General features: G+C 37.2%; 4 protein-coding genes across 4 annotated transcripts; 2 read left to right on the top strand and 2 right to left on the bottom strand.

The window, feature by feature from the left end:
- Positions 1-1,526: 1,526 nt before the first annotated feature.
- Positions 1,527-3,163, bottom strand: LOC148928612 (1-aminocyclopropane-1-carboxylate synthase 7-like). The gene is made up of 4 exons (XM_089057538.1): positions 2,927-3,163; positions 2,708-2,830; positions 2,452-2,612; positions 1,527-2,379 (listed from the first exon to the last, which is right to left on the bottom strand). The coding sequence occupies exons 1-4, from the start codon at positions 3,098-3,100 to the stop codon at positions 1,527-1,529; spliced, it is 1,311 nt and encodes a 436-aa protein (XP_088913664.1). The 5' UTR covers positions 3,101-3,163.
- Positions 3,164-10,568: 7,405 nt separating this feature from the next.
- LOC148928611 (nucleophosmin) lies at positions 10,569-13,800 on the bottom strand. The gene is made up of 7 exons (XM_089057238.1): positions 13,559-13,800; positions 13,167-13,277; positions 13,023-13,091; positions 12,127-12,258; positions 11,257-11,334; positions 11,054-11,176; positions 10,569-10,974 (listed from the first exon to the last, which is right to left on the bottom strand). Exons 1-7 carry the CDS (start codon positions 13,769-13,771, stop codon positions 10,786-10,788), a joined length of 915 nt encoding a protein of 304 aa, XP_088913364.1. The 5' UTR covers positions 13,772-13,800; the 3' UTR covers positions 10,569-10,785.
- Positions 13,801-13,977: 177 nt separating this feature from the next.
- On the top strand, positions 13,978-16,870 carry LOC148928610 (uncharacterized). Its single transcript, XM_089057237.1, has 5 exons — positions 13,978-14,858; positions 15,704-15,756; positions 15,832-15,998; positions 16,086-16,237; positions 16,321-16,870. Exons 1-5 carry the CDS (start codon positions 14,057-14,059, stop codon positions 16,743-16,745), a joined length of 1,599 nt encoding a protein of 532 aa, XP_088913363.1. The 5' UTR covers positions 13,978-14,056; the 3' UTR covers positions 16,746-16,870.
- Positions 16,871-20,064: 3,194 nt separating this feature from the next.
- Positions 20,065-21,600, top strand: LOC148928609 (uncharacterized). The gene has a single exon (XM_089070138.1). It carries the CDS (start codon positions 20,214-20,216, stop codon positions 21,186-21,188), a length of 975 nt encoding a protein of 324 aa, XP_088926264.1. The 5' UTR covers positions 20,065-20,213; the 3' UTR covers positions 21,189-21,600.
- Positions 21,601-26,048: the final 4,448 nt, after the last annotated feature.

The raw sequence follows: 26,048 nt of genomic DNA, 5'->3' as shown, positions 1-26,048 counted from the left end.
CACTCTTTGTTGTAGTTACAATAACTTATCCCACTACGTAGAAGATTTATTTTGCACAATTTATTCACAATCAATCTCAATAAATCCCCACCTCCAATACATCTTTTCGCAATCTCCGCTACACTCAAAACTCACAAATCAGCAAACCAAAGAATTTTTTTAGAAATATAGTCGTTACGAAATTTCCATTCTACTCTAAAATCATGTCGCATTCAGCTTTGTCCCGCCAATAAACAACAGCAACAATGCCACCAATTCTGAAGTTGAACCATCTTCAGCTTGCTACCAACCTTTGCCATGTGTGAAAATCCTTCTAATGTGAATTGGATACAAATTGTGTTGACAATCGTATAAAGTACATTTTCAATCCACATCCTCCAAAAATTATACCTGCCGACATATATCCACGCACGCACACACATCATTTATTTTCCAAACTTAGTTAAACAACGATAGAGTCAAAGGAATACTCATGGCAATCGACCTCGTCGTACACGGATCACACCAATAATGTTTTCCAGAAAAAATAATGATATCCCAACATTATTTTTTACTGTTTAATCCATGACTTTTCAAAATTATTAATTAGTGACGAAGTTTCACGCCGAAAATGTGAACTATGTCACATTCGAACGATGATTGTGAAATGAGCTGAAGATTCAATATCATTGTTATACGTCCATGAAACACAATGGAAATTTTCCATCGGACATTGTATAAAGCGCGAAATAGTCTGTCTCTCTTTTTTTATGATCACTTTTAAATAGCGGGTTTCATTGTTTTACATTCAATTTAATTATTAATAATATATTCAAATTCAAGAAACTAGGGTTTCATTATATTTTTATAGATTCAGTCATTATTGGGACATTTTTGCATCAATTAGTTACTATCGTTAACAGTTTAACCTTTTAAGAAAATTGAGACCATGGCCATAATTTATTTGACTTGAGCTACAAAACATACTTCACAAAATCCAACATCGATTTGATACCTGAGTCCACCACAAACAATTTTGTAACCCTAACTCGTAGTACCAAATCAATTGATCGATCGATCGATGCTGAATTGTAGATTTGGTTGGGAAGTTTGTTGTAGTTCACAGCATGGTCTCAATTTCGGTTATCGTTGATCAAACTAGTTGGAATTGATTCACCAACCAAAGAATGTTGATTTTGTAAAACAACAACGAGAGTACATGTATTAATTGCTTTAAAAATGGATGATATTTGTCCTTTTTATTGACTTGTTTAAGAAAGAATTCCACAATTTGACAAATGGAAGGTATAAGGATCAAAAAACCATCTGCTTAATCGAGAAGGTCACCTATCAAAATCTCTCCAAGACTCCAATAAACGTGATATGTTTCGTATCACCACAAACCATATGTCAAACTAAATCTCCATTAACAAGTATATGAATCGGATTTACAGTATGTTTTTAGAGAATAGTACTAACATTTACAAAATATAAATCCAAACCCCAAAAGAAATTAAAAGTAAATAAAAGAAAAAACATAAAATGAACTATGTTCTTCTCCTCTCCATGAATTCTCTCATTCTTGTGAGCGCAATCTGCAGCGTCTGTTCAGTCATATTAGCAAAGCAAACTCGAAACCAGCCGGGATCCAAGCAATGGCAAGAAAAGCCGGGCGAGATATTAAGCTTGACCTCATTCAATATCAACTTCCACAGCTCCAACTCCTCCTCTTTGCTCTCCTCCTTCAACAACGACCTCAAATTCATCCAGCAAAACAATCCCGCATTCCCATCCAAGCACTCGATTCCGATTTCCCCAAGTCCATCGACAATCATATCGTACCTCTTCTTCAACCTCTTCCGATTCGTTTCAATGTAGTTTCGAGTGAACTCCGCATCGGATAACATGGTGGCGAGGAGCTGCTGCGTCTGCGACGAGATCAGCGTGAAGCTCGACATCCTCCGTGCCGTTGTCAAAACGTCGTCGTTGTAGGTATAGATCGTCCCAACCCTAAATCCGGGGAGCCCTAAATCCTTGGAGAGGCTGTACACAATGTGGACTCTCTCCGAGTCTTGGTGATTTCGTGATTCGAGAATCTCGGCGATGCTGACGAATTCGTCGGAGGAGAAGGCGGAGCCGGAGTAGATCTCGTCGGAGATGAGGTGGATGTTCCTCCGCGCCGCGAAGTCGAGGGTCTGGTCGAGGGCGGCGCGCTTGATGGTGGCGCCGAGGGGGTTTGATGGATTGGTGATTAGAAGCCCTCTCACTCTCACGTTGCTCGCTTCTGCTTCGTCGTATGCGGCGTCGAGAGCCGCTGCGGTGATCTCGAAATTGTTGGAGCTGTGGCAGTGGACGGGGACGATCTTCACGCCGGTGCGCCATCGCAAGTCTCTGTCAAACCTAAATCCCCAAATTCGATGTTAGTTTAGAGAAATTGATATTGAAGGGTTTTGTTATTTCTGACTTACTTACCCTGGATAGTAAGGGGTGGGGACGAGCAAGGCGTCGCCGGGGTCGGCGATGATGAAGGTTAGAAGCTCGTTGGCGGCGGTGGCGCCGGCGGTGATGACGACTCTCTCAGGGTTGAATTTCGCCCTACCGCCTCTGATTTGCTCCATGAAATTCGCCATTGCCTGGAGGTGTTTGTACTGGGAGCATCAGTGTTTGTACTTTACAATTTTTGCCATGCAATGATCAAATATTAGATAGTAGTAATTAATTAAATTACCTTTCTGAAGCACAGCAGGCCGTGATAATCTTGAAACAGTGCGTTCTCTCTAAAGTCAGAGCTGCTGCTGCCGCCATTGTTTGAATTTTTGTCCAAGTATTGTTCTAGCAAATCAAATGAAACCTGCATATATGTAATAAAATATAAATAATAGATGATGAGAAGCCATGACGAAGAAATTAAATTAAATAATAAGATGGTTAAGCAATTAAGTACTACTTGATTTTCTGCTAAGCCCATTTGAATGACGCCGGAGGGGTTGCATGCCTCATGATAAGGGTCTTCGTCGTAGGCTTTCCAGCCGGCGAAATAAGGAGAATCTTCGCCGTGAGTTTTTGACGCGGCCACTTTCGATAGGCGAAGGGAGGGCTTCTGCTCAATCTCAATCGCCATTTTTGGATCGAGATTAGTTGCTGAGAGCTTTGAAAATTGATACCTAAACGGAATATGGTTGATTTTGAGTTGTTGAGTGAGGTTGTGTGTGTGACAAACTTGGTTATTTATATAGCTAGGTAGTCCGAAGACACAGCAAAATGGATACGATTGATTTAGTTAAATGAAAAGGCGGAAAATTAAATAAATAAAGACAATGATTGATTTAATTTTGTGGAGCAAGGAAGATTAGGGCTAGCATATACTCTCCCTTCCTCCCATAAAAATAAAAGACATTTTCATTTCCGTCCACAAAATTATCTCATTTCCATTTATAGAAAGTTATCTAAACTTATTATTCATATACATCAATTTATTTACAACTTATACCACTAGAAACCACCATTAAACACTAACAATAATACGTGTCTCATTATCAACTAATTTGAACAACACTTCTCATCATCTCTCTTACTTTACCAATTATACAATAATTTTTATGTTGTTCCAAATGTCCTTATTTTTTTGGGACGGAAGGAGTATAAATTAAATTCAGTGGCCACAACTGTTGAGTCCTACCTTCATTTCATTCATTTGCTTGCTATTTTCTCCTTAGGAATCACCATTTCATTCCCCATGTGAAAAGTCGTTCATTTCATTTAGCTAAGGAATGATCATTCCATTTCATTTAATTCTCCTTTCTTCTTATTTTAAATTTATTACTCCATATTATATTATACTTCCTCCGTCCCATTAAATATACAACATTTGTTTTTCGGCACAGGATTTTATGTAGTGTTATTTTGTGAGTTAATAAAGAGAGAGTAAAGTAAGAGAGAAAAAAAATAGAGAGAGTATTGTTTCCATTTTTAGAAACTTTTCATTTTTAATGGGACAGACCAAAAAGGAAAACGTTTCATTTCTAATGGAACAGAGGGAGTATTATATTTAAATTCAATGTCATCTCGATTTTATAATTTTTAATAAGTGAAAAAAAATCCACACTACACACATTATGCGCGCGCGCACACACATGTACACATTGCACACATTACACATTTTACACACACTATATACCCACTACACATTGAACACACACGACACACACTTTACACACACTACACACACTGCACATTTTACACACTAGGGGCGGATCTAGCTTATGGGGACATGGGGAAAATGCCCCTCCTCATCCATTCATTTCCTTATATATTTATACATGGATTTCTGATTATATATTTCAACCACACTAAATGCCACTTCTCAAATACATAAATTTTCTCTATTTATTCTATTTCTGCCCCCTCCAATAAAATCTTGGCTACGCCCTTAACACACACTATACACACTTTGCACGTACTACACACATTACGTACACTGCACACATTACATTACACTGCACACTACACACATTGTACGCACCACACACAATTTGCAAAAACTGCATACACATACACACGTTACACACACCACACCCACTACACACAATTTAGATCTTATCATTTGTCAATGAACTTATGAATCCGACACACGTGTATCTTAAAACTTGTGACGACATACATATATCTTAAACTTGTTATATACAAGGGTCATATTCCAATGCTTATAGCACCCTAATCCAAAATCAAGACCAAATCTCCACCCTTAGATTTTAAAATGAGTGGATGAGATTAAATCTCACGAATCTCAATAAATAGTGGACAAAATATCAACAAAGGGTAATATTGTCATTATGTTATCATATGATAATTTTCGTGAATGTTTTTTTATATCAACATAGTGTATTACAAATATCAACAATATGACATAAGAATATCAACACTAGTACAAGAAAATATCAACACATATTTATTGAGATTTTTATATGGTTTTATTGAGATTTTTACATGGTTTTATTGAGATTTTTTGATGTATTTGTTGATAAAAATCTGGTTATCAATATTTACGAAAACTAAAATAAAAAATATCAAATTTCATCATTCGAACGTCATTGGAACATATCCAATTGAGATTTCGTTGGAATCCTTATAAAATTATCTTTAATTTGATATATTTTTTGTGAAAAAATAATTTAAATCGAGAGAGTTACGTAAATTTAAAGTTTTAAGATAATTTTAATGAGAGAGAATTGACATTAATATCCTGTAATTTTATTTATTAATTTTCTTAATTAAAAATATAATCCATGTGGCATTATTTCAACCACTAGATCTTCTAATCTAATGGCTAAGATTTAGTCTTAGTTTGGGATTGCTAATTAGTTAGCAATTGATCACTCCCCTTATATACAATATCCATCTTATCTTATCAAATTTTCATATGCACACACTTAAGACGTGGAGAAGGTGACTATGACTTATTATCATATAATTATTCATCATAAGTTGTGAGATCATAAACCAAATATTAATACTATCCTCGTCCCATAATAAGAGTCACATTTTGTCGTTTCGGTCCGTCCCACCATAAGAGTCACATTTCACTTTTATCATAAATGGTAAGTAAGTCTCACATCCACCAACTCACTTCACTAACATTCTATTACTCCCTCCATCCCAAGATAAATGACTCATATTCCTTTTTGGGACGTCCCAAGATAAGTGACTCATTTCCTTTTTTGGTACTCTCTCTCTTACTTTTTTTCTCTATTTTATTAACTGTCTTACTTTATTCACTTTCTACTTTACTAACAAAACTACATCTCCTTAAATCCCGTGCCGAAAAGTTTGTGGCCACCTATCTTGTGATGGAGGAAGTATAAAACAAATATGAAAAGTGGACTTTGTATTCCACTAAATTTTTCAACTCACTGTTTTTTTATATTTCTTAAAACTCGTGTTCATATTAAATGTGACTCCTATTGTTGGATGAAGGGAGTATATATTCCCTCTGTCCCGTTTAAGATGACACGTTTTATTTTTTAGTTTGTCCCAACTAAAATGACACATTTCCTTTTTTGGCAACTTTTTCTCTCCAATTAATACATTCAACTACTTTTCTCACTCCTATTAAAATATTTATCTTTCTTTCTCTCTCTATTTTAATACTTACATCCACTTTTTCTTTCTCCAACTAAATATTTTAACTAATAACTCCTAAAATTCTGTGTCAACTAAGAAATGTGTCATCTTAGCCGGGACGAAGAAAATAGATTCAATCATGAGACATAGCCTTTCAAATCGAACCTTTTCTCCTATAGTTTTGCGACATTTATACCGTTTGAAAGATTGATAATCAGTATTCGAATTGCAATGTTCCCATCTCTCAATTCAAATCACACGTGTGTTGCCAACCTAAATTATTACGTATATTTATTTAACATCGAGGTATAGTTTTTATTCCAAAAAGTATAAACGAATAATACGATATGCACTTCTACAACTCGCACACGGTCGGCAAAATCATATCATAAATTTTCGAATTCTATTTGGTGGGTCCGTCGGTGTCATTTTCTTTTGTTCAACTCAAAACTATGCTTTTTAAAATGTACACATTAATTAACATTCAATTTAGCGTGACATATGCAATCAATTTCTTGAGACGTCAGATGAAAAGCACATCATGCATATTGTCAACTCAAAATAAACCAAAGACCGTTTAGGGTGCGTTTGGAACACGGAATTGGAATTGAATTGGAATTGAAATTCTATGGAATTGAATTGAATGGAATTGAATTCCAATTCAATTCCAAATCCATTGTTTGGTATTATTACGGAATTAATGTAGAATTATATTATAATTCCAAATCCATTGTTTGGTTACTTAAAATTGACATAAATTTGGAATTGATATGAATATTTTTTAAATAACATTCACTATCTTTTGATAATTACTATCACATTCACTTAGATCCATATATTATAGTATCATACGCATAAATTAAATTAATAGATCATTTTTTTTTCTTATCTTCTAAAGCTAAATATAAATAATATCAGTACGTAATACTATATATAATAATCGAAGCAAAATGATTAATTTTGTAATCTAAGATACTATATATAAATATAGGAATCTAAAAATCATGGAATAAAAAGAGGTACAATAAAAAGAGGTACTATTGAGTGGTAAAAGAACAACAATAAAAAGAGGTACTCCTACTACTAAGGTTTCAACAACACATTCAAAGGTACTATTCTTCATAGACAAAGTCTCCTAGATTAAATACAACATATTAAATTCAAATAAAGTTCAAATTGAAGTCACTTATCAAGTTGTGCTTTAAGCCACATGTACTTCAACTCTACCGGTATACCCACAAATGTATCGAATAATATGTCATCGTGCATCATCAAATCGAGAGCCTTGATCAACTGCGTCTCATCCAAAACAATCGTCTTCAACTCGGCTAATATTTCTTGAGGGTTCATCTTTTTTTGCTTTTCTATAATAAGCTTCTTCTCTTCTATAAGAAGCTTTTTCTGCTCTATATCAAGCTTTTTCTGCTCCACAACAAGCTCAGACTTATTCTTTTCCACCATTAGATAGTCACTAAAATCAGTACTCATCCGTTGCACACAATCAGATATGACCTTAGTCGATGACGCTTTCTTCTTTGATCCTAGAGAACTTGAGGAAGATGTTGTCTCCTTTCGTTTTTTTCGGGCCACCAAATCTGCCATAGCATTAGCTTCTTCAACACTCATATCGAGTGATTCTCCAACGGTAGCAGAATCAACCTCAATGTCAACCTCCTCATTAGTATTTTCTTGAAATGTTTTCGAACCTTGACCATCAGCACGATCTTGAGAGAAAAGAGCACAAATATCATCCCAATTCTCTATAGCAATTCGTTTCCTATAAGGTGCAATTTTTGGATTTGCCTACAAAACAATAACAACCACAATTAACTTCACATACACCAAAACCTCCCAATACAGAATTTCCATTCCTGATCCTGTCCATGGGGGAAACCAATACAATGTATATTAATATTCAACTGAGAGTGATCGATCACTGTGAATCTATGATCACCCACAGTTTTGCCAAGCTCAAAATTAATCAGAAGATTCCATTCCAATCTGGAAACATTACCATCATATCTTACTTGGACTCTATCATCTTCATTCTGCTTTTCCTAGTTAATTGTCAATAAATTCAACAAGGAGGGAATTAAATGGTATAGGAAACTGGTGTGTTTGGACAAAAAGCTTAAGCTATGATCCAACAACTGAAGACATTGTTAACCATGTCTGCAGTTAACTGATACAGATTCAGTTGGAGCATATATATGTGAGGGAGCAACAATTGTTTCTTTTATCAGATGCCATATTTGACAAAAAGGCAATGACCGAAAGAAATTTTCTACAAATATATCACTTGGCCTGCTCTACTGCAACCAAAGGGAATCAAGCTGTGAGGTTAGAACCTCTCTCTCTCTCTCTCTCACTCATGCTCATGTCAGCTTGCCTTAACACAATAATTATGTACAGGAAAACCAAGTGTATGGATAAATGTAACAATTGTTACAGTGCATTTTTGGAAATGAGAAAGCAGCAACTATTTAAAGCTTAAAGACAATAATCTCTTATAAAAGCATAAAGACAAGAATATACAGAAATAAATTACCTTTAGTCGTTCATTCCACACGTTTTCATCATGAACCACAATTCTACCCGTTGTGTTATCCCATGTGATTGGACTGCCAGAATTGCATGACATCAACACTGGATGCAAGATATCATGGTGTTTCTCCCAAGTCTTTAAACGAGCTTGAATATTTTGCTTATCAACCTTCACGTTTAGATTCACCCGAAGTGCATTTATGGCAGCTGTCCAAGCGGTAGACTTCCAAGCTGATTTGCCATCAAGCTTGTTTCCTTGATTAATTTGCTCTATAAAGCTGGCTCCAAGAATTTTATCCATCTCGGGAGTCCACGTCAAATATTTTGATTTCTCTTTCAATGCTTGTGACTCAGCAGCCATCTACAACAAACAAGAAAGGGCAGGATGCAATATTTGAGTTTCCATTAGAGCAAAGATAGCAAATAACAGGATGGAGAAAGGCGCAAATGACTCAACAAGAAAGGCGCAAATAACAGAAAGGTGCAACCAACACCCAACTCACAAGCATATGCAATGTGCCCTCATCTTCAAAAACAGTTTCGATCGCGAAATGACTCCAAGAAAAAACACATCTTTACTCACAATTATCAACTATGGCCATGTAAGAGAACTAAAATAATAAAGTTGAAAATTCTAGATCCATACCTTCACTTCTTGATACAGTTTCTTCTCCCACGCCAAGAGCCGTTCCAATGTGGAGCAAAGACTCTTGGAATCACCTGACTGCTCGATTGAACTGGGATCCAACAGGTATTTAATAGCCAAAGGAGGTTTAGATGTCCAGCTAGAGCTCAGGTTACTTAGCATTCCACTAGAATGATACACTTCTCTACAATAACACCTAAAGAAACAAACACTCAACTTTCTACACATCATATCTTATACACATGACACATGTTGCATTAACTAATCTGCAGAAACAAAACTAATCAAATTGATGATAAGGAATTTGATTCTTCACCTGATTATCCATCAATCGATCACACAGATGAAGCGGCTAGGGCACGGCACGGCGCAATTGCAGAGAGAAAGAGCTAGGGCACGCGAAGAGCCGGAGAGAGGAAAAAGACGCGAGGAGGGAGAAACGAAAAAGTGCTGCGTATTTCAGTTTTTATATGACCCGTTTCTATTTTGACCCGGTTTAGGGTCCGCGTTTTTTTTAATTCCAACCCGTTTTTACATGGAATTTATGGAATTGGAATTAGAATTCTTTTGTGATTTCATGGAATTAGAATTGTGAAATTGGAAGATTTGGAATTGCAATTCAATTCCAAATCCAAACATTTTTGTGGTGCCAAACATTGGATTTGGAATTGAAGGTTCCAATTCCAATTCTACACCTCCAATTCCATGTTCCCAAACACACCCTTAGAATTTAGTTGTTTTCAGACTTGATCAATTCGCACGATTATATATTTCTTACATATACACATATAAATTTGAAAGTGTGTTTGGTTCGGGCCAATTAGAGTAATTGAGTTTTCTTCGGCTAAATATGAAAGTCAATCCGGTTTAGGAATGAAATCAAATCCCCTGAAGGCTGAACTTTAAAGTTAATCCCTATAAAAGTGGTTTGCGTTTTTAAAATTTCTAAATATAATAAAATAAAAAAAATACTATAATATTTTCAAAAAATAAAATATACTACTAGTATATCATACTAGATTCTTATTTTCCTATTTTGCCTCTAGACCTAAAAAGATCACAAATATATTTATTTCCCTCCAATAATTGCCGTCATTTCTCCCATTTAAAGCATAACCGATATGGCAATTTTTTAAGCATTCCAAATGATAGCACATAATCAAGTAATCAACACTTTACCCCCTTTACTATTAAGCAAGTTAAAGCATAACTTTGAGTAATCATTTCTTTTCCGGGGAATTTAATCCTGCTTAACTGCCTGGCTCATCATATATAAATATGCATTCAAAACATAATCTTATGCTACTCATATTAATAGAATCTTCAAAATCAAAGACAACAACTGTGTGTTAATGGGGCGCTAACCAAATCAGGAGTTTATGCACATTGCTGGTAAAATTACAAAATTGTTGTATGCACCTTACACGGAAAATATGAAGGAAGACGGAAAAAGAACTAGCAGAACCGGCTTGTTGTTGCTCCATGGCTTTCGATTTCTACAGCTCTGCTTTGCTAGACTGCGAGCTCTTCTTCCACTCTGTTTTCTTGCTCCGCCACCACCGTCTTAATTTAAATGAGACACGATCTGTATGTTCCTTCAGTTTCTCTCCAGCATTGAGGATTCCTTTTATAATCATTTCCTTCCAGTCAGTCTCTTTCTCCGGCTTTTGTCTCAATGCTTTCCCCTGCATCAAGAATTCAGTATAAACTTTATTATAAGCTGGTTTGAAAGTTTAGTGAACAAGCAATGGATCTTTGTCCTACCAAGTTTGAAGGGAACTCTTCTGCATCCTCATCCTCGTCCTCGTCTCCACCTTCAGCACCAAACTTTTGATTCATCAAGTCTTCCCGTGAGTACATCTTCATTCCCGGTGCTCCTGGCATACCCTGAAGCAAGTAAAAGATAGTATGAAGTTTGACGGTTAAATTAAGTCTTAGCAACCATGATCATTTTGCTCCTTTATTACCTCCATTGATTTCATCAGCCTCTCCATTTCGGCCTCTTTCTCTGACTTGGCAACAAAAGGCTCTCCAGGAGCCCTATCCTGAGCAGCAAAGAAACTAACATGAGATTGTGAGAGCATACTACACTCAATAAGAATGTGGCAGACAAGTAGCTGCCATTTGTTCTATGAAAGACACAGTAATCACTAAAGTATATGTCACATGTTTTACAACTTAAATCAAAATTTTCTTTTTTCACCAAAGAGATTCTCAATTGTTAAAGGGTATTATGTGTTAAACAAATAGTCCTTTCAATGTGGATTCAAACATGTATAATTCACTCCACACCAGTGTTCCAGAATAGGGTGTTTCTATGATATCCATATTGAGAAAAGGAGACACCTTTAATAATGTCCAGGACAAAGGGAGCAAAGTAGCAATTGGGTACAAAGTATCTTGGGATCTTAGCTTGGGCAAGTCCTACAGATAAGCCTAGAACAATATTTTGAACCAATAAACACTTGGAAGGAAGCTGTCCACAATGTGCATAATGAGGATTTAAAGTTGAGATGGGAAGAACTATGAGAAACCTTAATGAAAAACTATCATGGAGATAACTCTATCTTTGGGAGACATAAGAAGGATAAGTAAGGTTGCACAACGAAGATTTAAAGTTGTCATATAAGATCAACTAATCTATCATCCACCTCTGAATTATAAATATCAAGTATCATTTACATTCAGAAAATCGGATTCATAACTAGAACATAAGGGTTGTCAGGTTTTACAAATTACTGAACAACAGCTTATGATGAAGGCGAGTGATCAAGCAAGCACCGATTACTGAGGTGTCAAATACTATAGATAAAACTAGGGAGTTTTCGTAAAACTACCTTAGGTACTGGTGGTGGCTTCGATTTGCAGGCACCTGTCAGGTCCTTACAAACAAAATTTACAAAAGCATTAAGCTGGGGCTTCTTCTTGTACAAGTGTTCTGCAGCATCCGTATCTGAATAGCCCAAAACCTGCAAGACCCCAGAATGAAGAATGTTTAGGTTGTTACGGTACTTAAGAGTGAAAATTTTACTATTGCGGTGTTGCCAAAACAAGTAAGTCAAAGAAATATTATAAGGGAAATACCATTGCAGCTATGAAACAATAAACTTTACATGCCTTGATCTATCTATATTTGTTAATAGTTGTGAATTTCTATATATACATCATACAAGAGCAAACCATATTACAAGACTCTTAGAAGAACCCCTAGATGGAACCCGGCACCGTTCAAGTAGCTTAGAAGTTCAATAAGAGATGGCTTCGCCTACTTTTTCCCAAACGAAATATGGATCATCCTGCCCTTCCGTTATACTCCCTCCGTCCCAATAAATATGCAACATTTGGTTTCCGGCACAGGATTTTATGCAATGTTGTTTTGTGAGTTAATGAAGAGAGAGTAAAGTAAGAGAGAAGAAAAAGTATAGATAGAGTTGTTTCCATTTAGGAAAGGTTTCATTTTTATTGGGACAATCCAAAAAGGAAAACGTTTTATTTCTAATGGGACAGAGGGAGTATATGATGTCTATGCTAAATGAGAAAACCCCTAATACTGAACCAATAACACATGGAAAATGCATATACACTTCAGGTAATAAGCGTACAATTAGGGAGACTATGATCCAAGTATTTGCTTCCATTCAGCAGCCAAGTGAGAGAAATCCTATATGATATGACAAAGCTTAACTCTTGACAACAGAGTTCTAAAACAGATATCGATTCGGCTCAATCTCACCTCTTGACAAGCTCGCTCTATTGTTTTGCATTCTGAATTACATTGCCCTTCGGAGTCTTGCTCGACAAGCTGAATAAGAACAATTGTAAGCAAATTCGCATCAAACGATTTAGTAATAAACATCTCAAATGTACATTCTTTTACCTCGAGTTTATCCCCTTTCTCCACTATATCAATTTTAAGTATCCAATCAGCTTCCCGCTTCTTCAGATTGCAAACATTCTCCGCGATTTCTATAATTTCATATTCTGATAACTGCATCCAAATTTTGCATATTACCATCACAATTGTTTAAATGAAGGAGTACATAAAAATACAGTAATTCGATTGCACATAAACTGAAAACAGACAGCATGGATCTCTAATCAAGTATCAACCAAGTTACTCAAAATTAATACTTTTCAAATTAAGCAGTTGAGGGGTAAAGAAAGCAATGAAAAAGTAAAACACAACAAAAAATTGTTCTGTCGATCGCCAAAATGAAACAGAAAAAAGTTGTTGAAGAATTATAAAAGAAGGCGAGATAATGAAATCACCTTTTTAGGGGAAACCTCGGATCTTTTGGCTTCAACTTGGTGGTAAATTTGAGATGCCAGCTTCTCACATACTTGACATTTTATGTATGGAATGTCTTCTTTTCTGGCAATTCCTACAGGCTTCTTGGCACCGTGCGATAATGGAGTCAGTGAGCATACTATCATTAATGAATATAGCGCCAGCAAAAGTGATGAATTCATGGATTTCGTCATTGTTTCGCCCAACAGTTCTGGTTATGAGTTCAAAATTGCAGCTTTATTTGTTTCCTTCATTAATGTGCTATACGACGTCGTTAGTTTGCTGAAGTGAGTTACGTGTTACGCGGTTTTTGATTGGTTAATCGGAGCCACGTGTACCACCACGTGTTCCACATTTTTTTCTCAAAAGTAGACTGTGATGCAGAAGATCTCCGCCCATCTTCCTAAACCCTAATTTCTGTAGACGAAATTCAAAAAGGGTTTAAGCATTTCTCCTTCTCCTCAACCTCAACCTCAACCATGGCGTCAACCCCAACTGCAGCCCAATCTGACAATCTCATCCGTTTCATAGGAAAAAACTACGACATTTCCCTAAACCAGTCAATCGAAACTCTGTTAACCTCTTTAAGAAAGTCCAATTTCCAGAATTCCGCTAATTTTGTAACCGAGTTTCAACAATTTGTGCAGTCGAAACCCGAGCCGCCTCTGGAAAGCATCTGGGTTTATGCAGCGCTGAGTTTTAGCTCGCAAAAAACCGAACCTTTTAGTCGTCTTTCAGAAATTGGAGACTTGTTTCAGCTTATAGTTTCTTGCTCCGCGTCTTGCAATTCGATAAAGTGCATAGCTTTAATTGCGCCGGCTATATACAATTTGCATAAGTTCATTCTTGATTTGAAGGGCTTTCAGTTGGGATCCAAGAAAGAGAGGAAACTAAGGGGAGAAATCAAAAGTTTGGTGGACTCCGTTTTAGGGTATATAAATGTCTGCTGTAATGGGTTTGATCAAAACTTTGATGAGTTGGAGAGCTTGAATAGGCCGCTTGGTGATTTGATTAGTGTTTGGTTGGTGGGTAATGGTGACCAGGCTATGAATGCAGAGTCTTTGAGGGTGTTTTTTCCACTCTTGAGTGATGAAATTGCGAATATGGTTAGTGTTGAAGGATGCGAGATGATTGATCTTGCAGGTTTTGTGGTTGCCGAGGCTTTCCTCTTGGACTTGTGCTGGAAAATTCGAGAAGAGGGTTTTGGGGAGAAGGTGCAAAGTGATCTCAGATATTGGATTGTTGGCTCTGTTACTGGATTGCACAGCTCATATTTATATGGTTAGCATTATCATTTTGGCATTGGAATTACTTGATTGTGCAATCTACATGGTTTATATCTAAGTTAAATATGTTTTGTTCTCTTCAAGTTTAATGTTATTCAGCCATATTCGTTTCAAAGGGGGTTTCATTTGATAGAGTTATAAACAACTTCAGGTTTAATGTTATTCAGCTACATTTGTTTAAAAAGGGGTTTAATTTGATAGAGTATGAACTTGATGTCTGCTTCATTTTGTATTCATATCTTGCTTCTGCTTGTGGACTGCCATCGTTTCTATTTCTATGGCCATTATGATAGTTTGTATGATAATCATTTATGCTAGAAATCTATGGTCCTTTACATTTGCATTTTGCCTATACCCTGGCCCCTGGGACACTAACTGAATGTTTGATGATGATAACTTGGTGTCATGCTTTGCTATTTTATTTCTTACTTTGATGATAATCTTATTTCTTACTTCATGTTTTTTGCCTATTTGATTGCTTGATAAGGGGCTGAACTTTTCGCTTGCTGTCCAAATGTCCAAATATTTGTATAGATGGACCAAGACAAAAATTACAAGAATAGCTGAATAATTGTATACTGTATAGAAACCAAACGATATACTAGTGTGTTAGTATGTTTGTGATATATTTACTAGCTAGTGCTTATGTATAATATTGTTATCTTTCGTTGTTGTATTTATAGTAGGGATATTTTTAATTTTTTAGATGTTTTATTACCTTGAAATCCTTTTATTCTGTATTTTGTTTTCTAACTACTGTGATAATATGGAGTATTTCCTAAATCTTTTTCTATGACGTGTTAAGTTGATAGTCTCTGTCTTCTTTGTTCTGTGCTGCAGGGACTCTTCTAAGAATGCTTTTGGAACCAGTTTTGCCAATAAGCTCCCTCGTGGTCAGTTGGTTTATTCTTTGTCTATTGTTTCGTCTTGCCTCTCGCTCCATTAACTATTTTGTTAAATTCACGCAGAACCTTGAACGTCAGGATGATTTGAAGAAAGTTCTGTTTGATGCTCTTTTGCTGGTGGAGTATTCTTTTCTCAATCTGGAAAGCTTAGGTAAACTGCCAGCAAAGCATGCCAAACGTGTCATGGTTACCAAATTGATTGCCAGTCACGAAGCAATTGAGTCATTTAGGTCCGGGTTCCTGATGTACTATATTATTGCCAAACAAGTCTTTTCGCTGTATAAGCTTTACATGGATGTGTTGCTGCTATGTTGCAGGGAACAAGGAGACCAGACGAAAACAATCGTCTATCTGGATGCATTCACCAATTCTAGTTTGCCTAGCTTAATAATGAAATGGATCAGGAATGAGCTTGGCAGCGGCTTCAGCACTAGCGAACCAACAGGAACATCACCACGGGCATTTCTAAGTAAGTAGTTACATTTTCATTGATCTTTCATTTAAATGAAGAAAGAAGCTTGTAATATTGAAACTGAGTTTGTTGATATTCAGGATGGATGTTGAACATAGAGAACAAAGGAATAAAAATATTCGATGATGATATGTCAAAATTCCGTAGTGCTTTTCACTCTAAGGAGCTCTCGGAGCAGCTTGCAGACATGGAAGAAGGGAGGAAGCCTGATTCTGATTTGCTCTTCTATATGGACTACAAGGGCCGAGAAGAATGTGGAAGCGAGGATGATGAAGATATGGGCGGAAGAATGAATGCTGCGTTTACTTCTGCTGCCCATTCGATGGGGTTGTCTGAGCAAGGAGGAAGAAAACGGAAGACGAAAGACGGTAAGAAGAGAAAGAAGGTGAAGTTTGTGAAGTATAATGTTAGTGAAGAGGCACCCTTGTCACCCGGGGGAAACGAGGATTCAGACGGTGGGAGTGACCTTGAGAATCCATCCTCGGATGTAGAAGTGAAAGACTGAAGATTTCTACTCTGTTAGGAAGAAAATGGAAAACTCAATTTTCAGCTTATGGATGCTATCTCAACTCCCTTGCTTATCATTTGTATGTTGTTCACTCGCAATAGGAAGCTCATTTTTGGATTCAACTTATTGGTTGATCATGTTATAACGAATCTATTGATGTTTTATCACAACCACCAAAAGAATAAAAATGCAGGAAGAGAAGTATTAAGTCATCTTTGGATTCAAAAGCAAAAAGTTAACAGACAGCTCGCATTGCATTTTGGCAATATAGTTTCCCATTATAACAAACAAATGAACTTAAATCAGAGAGTTGCACCATCTTTATGCTTAGCATTTATTAATTGTTGCAGTGAAAGTGATGAATAGTTGGTGAGTTGGTCATACATAAGATCTTAAGATTAAAACATCATCATTACCAATAATGATTCAAGGACACCATCATTCCCCACATCCACATTATATGCAATCCTATATTTTCCAACACTCTACCAACGTTGTCACTTTATTGGACTTTCTCAAAACTCAATGGCGTTTTAGTTCAGGCCAGATTTAATACTTAATACTCCTCATTTTAGGAGATTTTCCCAAGGCGATTCTCAGTAAAGATTTCTGAAATGTGATTGTTTTAAGTTTAAATAGTTAAAAGATGCAAATATCATTTTCAGATACTTATTACAAAGTAAAAAAAAAAAAATTCAAATCAATAAAAGCTTTTGAATGGCATAAAAATATGTTTGTGTTTAAATCAATTTAAAAGAAATTAAATAATTTTAATGACGACAAAGAGAGTATATATACTCGTATAGTTGTTGTCTTGCGCACTCTGATAAAAGAATATTACTCCATTCATCCCATAATAGATGTCACATTTGGGTAATAGTACGAGATTTAGTAGATAGTATTATTTCGTGTGTCAAGTGGAAAAAAAAATAGAGTATATCTATATTAATTTGAGAGATAACTTTTTCTAAAAGTATAAAATATAACCTCTATTGTACAACAAACTAAAAAAAATTTAACATTTGTTATAGAATTACTATCAAAGTTAAAAGTACTATCAAAGTTAATTATCGTACATGACGGACCCAAAGCTGCAATTTTCACTTTAATAAAGGCATCATATGTTACAAATTTTGATTAATGAGAGTAGACAGTATTTCATTCAAGAGTTTGTCTATTTGTTTGTTTTTATTCTGTTTTGTGAATAAACTATGACGATTGGACAACCCCACGAGTAAAATCAATCACATGACATGCCCATAATCCTCATTCACTTTATTATTATTATTATTATCATTATTACTACTGTTCCTTCAATTGCAATGAAATTATACTGCCAATTTAATATATATGCATAGTTGGAAAGTAGGACTGGTTACAAGCATGTGTGCCTCTTATTGCCATCATTATCCTCTATATAAATGATGATAGTTTTATTAAGAAAAATGAAAAAGTAAATAAATTTGATAAGCTGATGACCCACTAGCTATTATATTATGTACCCATTCACTGTTTATGCTTCTCATTTACTTCTTTTTTATTTTAATTAACAAATAATCTGATTAAAGGATTTTAAAATGAATTTCTAGCATGGAAGAATATATTTATCTGGTTAGTTCATCTTAGTATATCAAGATTAAGGGGAAAGGGTGGCTGAGCATCAAAATGACAAAATGTAATTGTTAAATATTATGGTCTATTTCAGTTTGAGCCCTTGTATTTAATGTTTGGGCTGGCCCCAATTGATTAAATGCACCAGTCCAAATGTTTGTGTATGAGAAGCCCATCTGGCGTGACTCATTACTTACCTAGACCTCGCCGATTGCTGCCACGTGGAGCCCTCACCCGGATTCTGAATAGAGACCGTTGATCTCGTGCTGTGTTGTGAGAGGCTGACTCTTCACTTACCTAATTCACGCTAGACGCTTATCTCTCTCTCACTCTAGAACTCTCTCTGCCTTCTCTCTTCGTTCTCTCTCTTCTTCTCAGACGATTTTCGCCGGTGAACTCCTCAGATCTTTGGTTTCCATCGATTAATCCTTGTTTTAGTAGGATCTATCGGTTTAGATCTTGAGTTTGGAGACTCTCTCGGTTTCCTTCAGAGTGTTCGTTCGATTTTAACCTAGGGTTTGAATCTGACGAAGTTTGGTGTTGAAGAAGTGAGAATTAGTGAAGATCTTGTGAGTTCTGTGGTTTTTCTGGTGGTTGTGAGTAGCATAGACGTTCAGTGGCAGACGGTGTGGCTAGGGTTTCTGATCTAGCATTCGACGGTTTCCCATCTTGTGACTTGTGGTAGAAGCGTGTGGGGAGGTCCTTGGCCTAGTGTAGTCACTGTTGTGACCTGGGCCATATTCCTAATGTTCTTTCTTGGTTACTGCTGTCTATTGTTGTTACTTAGATCCGAGAGGATCTTGTGTTGTTGTTCTAACCGCTCTATCTTAAGTGTGCAGGTTCGTATTGGCAAGAGCTTCGATTCCAGATTGGTCAAGAATCTAGAATCAACTAGGGTTACAATTAGGGCTTACAATATGTAATAGATAGTTAGTTAGTCTTGTAGATTACTTGTAATCTTGATCAGTATCTTTGTACTGGCTTGTTCTTACTGAGATTAGCCATCTCAGTATTGACCTAATACAAAGAGGTTCCGGTAATTAGTGAATTCTGAGTGATCTGATCCCTACAGTAATGAAGAATATATATGGATGATAAAAAAAATAGTAGTACTCCATTAAAATACGTACATGTTATTACCATGAAATGCCACTAATTCAGTAAATTAATCCCATTTCCAAATTGGTGTAATTTCATTTCTTTTATCACATATCACCCCTACACCAACAGGCGACAACCATGATTTCATACTACATTAGCAGCGCGCCAAAAAATATGCTTTTATTAATTAATTATCTTAATTAGAACAATAATTTTAATTAAAATCTAATTCCTATACTTAATGTCAGTTAATGGCAGCGCGCGCACACACAAATTTTGTTCAATTAAGAATTCTAAATCGCCACCCACTAATTTTATAAAAGAACAATTCTCAATTCTAGTTTGTTAGCAATTAGTGTGTTCCAATTCCAACTCTTTGCTATATCATTTATCTTCCACTATTAATTTTATAATTTTAAATAATTTATAGTAAATTAATAAATTTATCATTATATAAGTAGATTCTAATAAACATCTATTGAAAAACATTTCTATATCCAAATTAGCAATATTAGTAGAGTACTATATAAGAGAAATGATTCGTGCAAGAACTGATCCTCATGTACACTTTTCATACTAGTATGATGTAAATGTTGTTGAAGGAAATAGGCATTGAGCCACCTACCATTGTTCTATGTCCCTACTCCATTAAACATATAGTATCTGTATAATTGTACTACCACTTTAATATCTCCATATACCTTCACTCTTCATTCCATATTTGATGCCAACACTAATCCACATAGAGCTACGATGATGCCTACCATCATCCGCTCCCTCTTCTCCAATCTCTTCCTCCTCTTCTTCCACTTTGGCTGCTTCACCTTCTCTTCCCTCCGCCACCACCACTCCCCCTCCTCTCTCCTCCACAAAAAACGCTCCCCTCCCAATCCCAATCCCAAACCCACCCTCTTCTCCTACCTCAAACGCCTCTTCACCCCCTCCTCCGCCACCCGCATTCCCCCGCCCCCGCCCTCCATCCCCTCCCCCTCCTCCTCCACCCGCTCCCTCCGCCTCAACCCGCCCCTCATCGCCCCCATCAACACAAGACCACCCCACCACACCCACGCCGTGGCCCCCGCCGACATCCACCCATGCACCGTCTGCGGCGAGCTCTTCCAAACCCCGGCCTCCCTCCACCACCACCAGTCCTCCACACACGGCGTCTCCGACCTCCCCGACGGCGACAACATCATCCGCATCATCTTCACCACCGGCTGGCCCCACAAGCCCCCCGCCATCCACCGCATCCTCAAGATCCACAACACCCCCCGAGTCCTCGCCCGCTTCGAGGACCACCGCGACCGCGTCAAATCCGACGGAACCAAGAGCTCCAGGTGCGTGGCCGACGGCAACGAGCTGCTCAGATTCTACTGCACCACTTTCCTATGCAGCCTCGATTCGGCCATCTGCACCCACCAGTTCTGCAGCGCCTGCGCGATCATCAGGTACGGCTTCTCGAAGAAGCTGAGCGGAATCCACACGCTTCCCACCGCCTGGAAGGCTCACGCCGCCGTGCCGGAAGACGTGGAGGAGGAGTTCAGCTTCATGCACGTCAAGCGGGCTATGCTGGTCTGCCGGGTCATCGCGGGTCGGGTCGGTTCTACCCTATCCGACGCCCACAAGGATCACGCATTCGATTCCCTTGTGGGCCCCGGGGACGACGATCTGTTGGTCTTTAGCCCCAAGGCAATCCTTCCTTGCTTTGTCATAGTTTACACTCTATAATTAATTAATTAATTAATTAATGCAAACCAAAATTCATAATTTTTGAGTTATTTTTAATGACACAAGAGTTCGAAAAACGTTGATATGTGGATCGGTAAAATATCGAATCTACTATGATCTGGTACAAGTTTTGTGTTTTGGGAGTGGGGATTAATTGTTAGAGAAGTTTTGAGGTGGAATGAGTGCTCTGTTGTCTAAAGTGGGAATCTGAACTGTGTGTTGTAGCTTTTGCTTTTCTTTTTGCCCCCACAAAGTCTCATTCTTAGATGAAGAATCCACTTTTTGTAAAGCCGATCGACTATAATGTGTGTATTTATTTAATACTACTATGTAATTGTGATTAAATCATAAAAAGTTATAGTATTAGTAGTATAAATATAAAGAAGTGATCGATGGTGGATTTTTGATGAAATGGACGACAGGATTATGGTATTTATCGATGTTGATTTGATGTAGCTGGGGGCTCCACATATAATCATAAACTTACTTCGACATAGTAATATGTATCTACATTTATAGAAACCGAAAATAGAGTGAGAGAAAATAACTATTAGGAATATCCTAATATCAATCGGGTTAATCCATTCGAATTTAAGTATTTCGTGTGGGTTATTGGACTATCAATTACAAGTCATTTGTGATATACTCCCTCCGTTCTCTATTAGGAGTCACTCTTTGACCGGGCACGGATTTCAAGAAATGTAAAGAAAAGTTAGTTGAAAAAGTTAGTGGAACGTGGGACCCAATTTTTTATATTGGTTTTATAATAAAATGTGAGTGAATTGAGTTAGTGGAACGTGAGAGTTACTTACTATTTATAGTAAAAATAAAGTGTGACTCTTAATTAGGGACAGACCGAAATAGAAAAATGTGACTCTTAATGGGGGACGGAGGGAGTATTAATTTTTTAGGTTATGTATATTGTCAGTTACAATTCTAAATTTTTGGGTTTTAAAATAACCTTGCCAATCAGATTATCAGACTCGATATTTTAGACTATAATTAATTTTGTAGTCTAATTAAGTTGAGTTTGCTGGCATTAATATTAGTCAAAATAAATAGAATTGCCAAACTTCACAATTTAATCGTTTTAAGTTAATTTCAACTTTGTATAAATACTAGTAATTATTTTGATGAAATGAAACTAATAAAATGAATTAGATAATTAAAAGAAACACATAATTGTACCTTTTTCAGAGTCTGTGACTTACTTAAACCTGTCTACTGACAATATTGAATAGATTTTTGAAATTTTCAAATATTGTGAAATTTAGATGTTTCAATCATGTCGTTTTCATTTATTATGTTCAATCTGGATAAACAAGTGGTTGAGTTAACTTGTCATCTCTTTTCATAAAAATAGCAAGCAATGGTACTTTCCTTTACCAGAAGAGCGATTATTTGAGCAATCTTTTCAACTCATTAGCAACATTGTTTGTGTATGGATAACATAAATACATAATAATGATATCAAAGATATACTAATTTATGGTTTTCAAACACTATATATAGTAATATCACAGACAGTTGAATTTGAGCAGTTATATAGCTGAATTTTAAAATGATGTCCAGAATATCAATATTTGTTAAGAAAGGTGGTTAATGTCCAAATAACAAAAAGTATGTGCTTATACCATCCTCACCACTTTCTCCTCCCTCTTATTTGCATACATGGTTATAAAGTGTTTGTGCTTCAACTGGATTCCCTACTTATTTGAATTGAAGAAGGAAGTAGAGTAATTGGAAAAGGGATTTACAAAATAATTTTCTATCGTGTGGAAGTATTCAGTTAGCGGGCCTGCAAAATCTAAGTGATGTGAATCCGGATATTCACAATCATAGGATGTAACGACATCGAGGGCTATGGGTTGATTGGGGTCCGAAAAGAAGGTGGAGATATGGCAAGGAGCCAAGCCGAATGCGGAGGTCTGACTCAAATCAGAATTTGCCTATTAAGATGGTGTCCAAATTCTCTTCTAAGACCACCATTGTCTTCATCGTCAAAATAGCTTCGCGTGAGTACCTTACACGCCTCAATCGGAGTCCGGACGAGGAAGTTATGGTCGTTTTACAAAAGCCGCGCAGTCCAACAAGCAAAACGCCCGACCACAGAGAATTTGCCCGGCCTGGAGAAGAAAAACGCCCGACCCGGGCGTTTTGTGCGATTTTCGAATTTTGCTCATTTTTCTTCTTTTGTTTTGCACTTTTAACCTCTAGTATAAATACCCATGTCTAGGGTTTTTGTCATTAGCTTTTGAATATTTGTAAGAGACAATTTCTCCATATTTGAGAGCTCACCTTCTTCATCTTTTGAAGACTTATCAAATTCCTTCGGGTTACATTCGATCTTTTGTCGGGTTAAGGTTGATTGTAAAGGTATGCTTGCTAGTTCTTGTGTTGCTAGTTTGTGGAGCCATTAGGTGTTTGTGTGAAAGTGCCTTTGGGATTTCTTTCTTGTTCTTCACCTAAATCATAACACTAATCCATCCTCTATCCTTTTATCCTTTTTTCTTGTTCCATTTCTTGGTTTATCTAGTTTATTTGTTGGGTTTATTTACAAGAATAAGTTCGGGGCAAGTTCATGAGTCTTCAATCTATAAGATTCACATTATTTGGTATCAAGAGCCATTGGTTCTTGTTCTTGTAAGCGAAAAAAAAAAGAAAAAAAAAAAAGATAAATTCCTCAAAGGGTGAAAATTGTTAGAAATTTGTCAAAAAAAAAGAGAGATCTCAAATCCTATCCGTGGGCTTTAGCTATAAATTGATATGTGTTCTTGGGTATGTCAATTTGATTGTCGGAAAGTTGTAGGCCGAAATTACATCAATTGTTGGGTCTATTGTTGTTGGGTGAAATTATGCACACAAAGTGTTTGTTAATTTGTCCCATTGGCTTAGCTCCCTACTTTCACTAATCTTGTGGCTTCTTGGACTAGTTTTCACTTGCCTAGTTGTGTATCTTGTTTGTGCTATTTGTGCAACCCTTGGGATTACATCATCGAGAGCAAGTGAGGGAGAGTATCTAGCCACTAAATCTCTAAACCTTCCGAGAGACATTGGGTGTGAGTTTGGGGAATTGAGGACATACTTTGTGGGTTGGGAAGTGAGCTCCTCACTAAAGTCTCCATTCTTGGGTGTGTGCGTTGTTTGTGTTATAAACAAAAGGGATGTGTCCCTAGTCCTTTTTATCTTCTTTGTAGGTACCGAAAATGCCACCACGTACGAGGATTTCTAAGCATAATTCGCCTAAAAGGGAGGATGAGGACGGCATCGCGTCCACATCCAACGACACCCTCAAAGATATGTTTTCCTCAATCATGAAGGAGATGTGCGATGCGCGGGGCATCATGAATTCTATGCAAGAGGGATTTACGGCATACCATAAGAATATATCCCTCATAAGAGATCGAGTTAGGCATAACCATTCCAATAGCACCTAGTGACCGAGAGAGACATGATAGGAGTGACTACAAGTCAAGATATCACGATGATGGACTTGATAGAGGGAGTAGAAGGGAGCGAGTAGCAAAGTTCCATGGAGAGTCTCATTCTCGGAGGATGAGGGATCATGGTCATCATAAAGTGCATGAGTGGTTAATGGGGAATGAAGTCTCAAGTAAATCAAGGAAGAGCTCAAGCCCTCGAAATTATGGTGATGACATAAGCCGAAGAGGCATCCCACCAAAGAAGGTGGACCGATCTCATCCTAACTATCACACGAAAGTTTCGTCGTGGTTGTCATCCAATTTCCCTCATTCAAAAAGCTTGATTCAAAGTGAGTGTGACAACGTTAACTACATTGTTAAAGAGCGTATAAAGCATATGATGAATTTTGTTGCCGATGATGATGAAGAGAAATGTGAGGATGAAAAAGAGTCCATGGCCTTACATGAGGAAGATGCACGCCCAACTTTCAATGATGGTGTGTCTAGCATGGTGGAAGCCGAGGACGAGTGTGAGCCATTAAAAGCCCTTCAAGTATTGAGCATTGAAACAAAGCCAAATGAGATTGCTAAAGTAAATGAGTACTTGAGGAATGAGCAAGAGAGAGAAGAAAATATAGAGTGTGAGAAAAGGCTAAAAAGTGAGATGCAAAAGCAGAGTGGTGGGGGTGAGTGTGAATCAAAGCTTTTAAGAGAGAAAAACCACAAGCATGTGAGAAAAAGAGGTTGCTTGTTAGATTCTAAGATCACCCATGGGAGGGCTCTAAATCACCCTATCCTTTTTGCCCTTGGTGAGAAGAGCGACACTTATTTCACTAACTCTTTCGATTTGTTTTTCATCTTTAATGACTTTGTAATGCAGAAATTGAAAGGTTTGGAATGTGAACCCCGAGTTGAGGAGGCACCGAGTAACTTCTTACCGGTAATGAACTCATGCGAATAAGGCCAAGTTGCACCGCTCCTTATCCAAGGTGTACTTGATCGGGATTTGAGGACAAATCCTTCAAAAGAAGGAGGGGATGGTGTGAATCCGGGTGTCCTAGAGAATAATCGAAGAACCGGATTTGAGGACAAATCCTTTCACAAAGAAGGAGAGGATGATGTGAATCCGGATATTCACAATCATAGGATGCAACGACATCGAGGGCTATGGGTTGATTGGGGTCCGAAAAGAAGGTGGAGATATGGCAAGGAGCCAAGCCGGATGCGGAGGTCTGACTCAAATAAGAATTTACCTATTAAGATGGTGTCCAAATTCTCTTCTAAGACCACCATTGTCTTCATCGTCAAAATAGCTTCGCGTGAGTACCTTACACGCCTCAATCGGAGCCCGGACGAGGAAGTTATGGTCGTTTTACAAAAGCCGCGCAGTCCAACAAGCAAAACGCCCGACCACAGAGAATTTGCCCGGCCTGGAGAA

This window comes from Salvia hispanica, chromosome 4, assembly GCF_029641045.1.
Source record: "Salvia hispanica isolate PSC_SH4W2 chromosome 4, Shi_PSC_v1, whole genome shotgun sequence".
NCBI lineage: Eukaryota > Viridiplantae > Streptophyta > Magnoliopsida > Lamiales > Lamiaceae > Salvia > Salvia hispanica.
The sequence above is the reverse complement of the archived record's forward strand: the minus strand, read 5'-3'. Positions and strand labels throughout refer to the sequence as shown.